Source organism: Opisthorchis viverrini (genome assembly GCF_000715545.1).
Source record: "Opisthorchis viverrini unplaced genomic scaffold opera_v5_64, whole genome shotgun sequence".
Classification (NCBI taxonomy): domain Eukaryota; kingdom Metazoa; phylum Platyhelminthes; class Trematoda; order Opisthorchiida; family Opisthorchiidae; genus Opisthorchis; species Opisthorchis viverrini.
In genome coordinates, this window is record NW_008751720.1 from 81,534 (window position 1) to 84,691 (window position 3,158).

General features: G+C 44.4%; 1 protein-coding gene across 1 annotated transcript in view; it reads left to right on the forward strand.

Moving 5' to 3' along the window:
- Positions 1-1,500: 1,500 nt before the first annotated feature.
- Positions 1,501-3,158, forward strand: part of T265_04069 (hypothetical protein) — a gene marked incomplete at both ends in the record, with an annotated part of 35,705 nt that continues 34,047 nt past the window's right edge. Inside the window, 2 exons of the mRNA XM_009168715.1 lie at positions 1,501-1,680; positions 1,727-1,800. Of these exons, the coding sequence (XP_009166979.1) occupies positions 1,527-1,680; positions 1,727-1,800 (228 nt within the window). The remainder of the gene's footprint in view (positions 1,681-1,726; positions 1,801-3,158) is intronic.

Genomic DNA, 3,158 nt, shown 5'->3' on the forward strand with positions numbered 1-3,158 from the left:
ACCCTCCGGACATCCCTTCAAGTCCATGTCCACTTTTTGCGAACGAATTGAAATCTCGGAGTTCATAGTGCTCTACAAATTGATGTATACGCTGCAACGTGATGATCATTGGACTGAAACTTTCTTCTAAATGACGAAAAGTGCGTCCATATGTCATTTGGAGGGGGCTCAGTGAATGCCTTTGTCATGTGTTGTGGGAATGGACCAGAAGACATCACAAGAATAGATGTCAAAAAGGATTTGGGTAGCTGGCTCTCTTCAAACTTGTCCTTCTCACTGCACCATGTGAAATCGCTACAAAAGGCATCAGCCGTTCCACGGATGACCCAGCGTACCTTCCCCCGAATTTTTCGCATGGGCTTCGAAACACTATATGGGGCCTATGTCAGACCGCTCTTTGAATACGCCAACCAAGTTGTCTACTCAGGACACAAGAAGGACGAGACCCCCATTGAATGTGTCCAGCAAGCCGCTACGAAAATGGCTGCCGGCTTGAAATCCGTGAACTATGAGATGCGTCTCATAGTGGTTAATCTTTCTACGTTTGAGTATCGCAGCCTCCAATGAGACGTTATTCTTACTTATGCCCTTTTCGAACAGGTTTTGGCCGACAGTCTGTTCAATTTTGACTCACCAAGCACCTGACGAGACATTGTAAGATTTCCGAGCTCAGAGCGGATACCTTACACAGGCTAAATTCCTTCCCATTTGGTTTAGTTATTGCATGTCATAACCTTCCCCTGATGGTCATCCACGCTGTTTCTGAAACCCAGTTCAAAGCACTATTACACACTTATTTATGCGAGACCTCGCGCTGGCAAGCATACTACCCACACCGAGAACTTAGAGAGCAGTGCTACACCTTTTTTCACTTGTGCCTTCCAGGTGCACGACAATAACCAAATCAACCCGGGAAATTTGGGCGAGGGCATCGATCCAGTATATCGATTCGCGAATCCGAGAAACGTTTGACAAACAGCTTTTCCGCTGTTGACCAGCTAACACACGGCGGGAACATGGTAGGAGGGTTTTCAAGCTCATAGCGTACACTTACATTAGGCAAACTATTTCTCACTTCGGGTAGTATCTGCGTTGAATAACCTTCCTTCGTTGGTTGTCCAGGCTGCTTCTAGTGGCCGGTTCAAATCGCTTTTATGAGTTTGTTTTATGTGAGTTCTCGCACTTAAAGGCTGACTGCCCTGTGCTGAGAACTTGTGAAACAGCGCAACACTCTTTTTTGCCTATGCCTTCCAGGCGAACAGCGGTCGCTGAACGGAAAGAACAGAATCGACCCGGGAGTCTTGGGTGACAGCCTATATTTTCTGGAGCAATCCGTGGGAAGACGATGCCATCGGATTTGCAGGGTCCCATAATCTTGTATCTTTTTAACCGTCAACCTTTCTAGAATTTATTACAAAGCCTTTCAGGGCTCACAGAGACCCCCTGATATTCCTAAACCTTCCAGCGTACCCTACTCTGAGCTGACTATTATTCAGGTTGACATAGTAACCGCGGTAATTTAAGCGATGGCCGTACCGTTTTCAAATACAAAGCTACGCGTGCCTTTAGGGTTTCCAAGTCTTCTAGAAGGGTTGTCAAGGGAAGTATTGCGCCATCAACCGAAAGATATTTTCGGTTTCGCAGAAAAGTATTTTGAGGGACTTTTGAGAAAGCGGGAAGGTGGCAGGTTCTTCTCATATTTGCTTATTTAACTTTCAATTTATAGAAACTGGGACGGAAGACATTGCTCAGCTGACATCTCGACTTTATGATAGGTACTACAACAATCAGGCATATTGTGTAAGTTGACATGTATACACGAACTTGCAAGCGAAATCCACAGTGCCAAGATGGCTGACTATGTTACGTAGCAGAGTTATGTATACATTTATGCATATCCAAATCCTTTTACCTTATATTTTTACTTTGGCAGCACCGACTACGTACTATTGTGTCTAAGAATAAAGCGATATATTGCTTTTTACATCAGCAAGGGTATGGTTTTATGATATCTGTTTGTCGCATATCTCTTAGCTGATTTCCTGTGATTCCTACAACCCTGGTGGTTGCCGGCCGTCACGTGGTCAACAGTTTTATACCAGACAATCACAAGCATTCTGTAACGGTTGAATCATTTCCTGTTTAGCATTCTGTCGTCGATTTTAATGTTGAGCTCATCGGGGGTGTGACAGAGAACTCAGAATTGGGATGGTGCAATATTCTGTCGTCAGTTTCCGGCACGCCTGCGCTGGGCTAAGATGTTTACGTCGAAAGTGACCCATGCCTTTCTTAGCACATGGAGTTTGAAACTGATTATGAGACCACTGGAGAAATCAAACGCAGGAGTAGAAAACATTTGTAGACTACCAGGTTCGAATGGGTATCAGTGCGGTGTAAAACGTGCTCTCCCTACGGAGCATAAATACCCAGAATTTCAAAGTAACTGTACTGTAAATTTAAGCAGCTCTTGATAGGCCTCCCATTCCCCGATCACCGAAATTGTACAACATGCCACTATATCTCACCACTCATCTATATCTCATCATCTAGTCGGGTACAAAATCCAAATCCACGTTTCCATGCTGCAAACGCGCTGAAACTCCAATATATGAGGGATATATCTGAGGACCTCGAGGTGCTCGTACTACTTGCAACACCAAAACAGACTATCAGTCTCAAACACCCCGGATTCCTCTTCCCCAAACCTTTGATAGAACGGTTGACACTGTAGTGGTTAACGGCCCTATGACAGTAGTGGGGCCCTATGGAGTCTCTAATGAACTGAACAAATTACTGATGTAAGCCAGATACAAAGTCACAAAGAGAAAAATACAAATAAAATAAAACTCACAGTTCAAAATAGGAGATTCCGTAGTTCCGTATTCCGTTGAACCACCACACCAAGAATAGTTCTATCTTCCTGGTATCCCAGATCTCCGGTGATCGAAATATTATTCCACAAGCGTGGATATATTAGTCCAGTGTTTGTAGCTGAAATGTTTGTTCACGTTCAGTGTTAGCAGCGGTCAAATATAGCCAACCGGCGGTCACAACAACAGTCACTCAGCAAAAGTCTCAAAGTCACGTTGGAGCCAACGCGCGGGCGGTAGCGGTTGTATTTTAGTAAAACAAACTTTTGTACAGCAATGTGACTGATA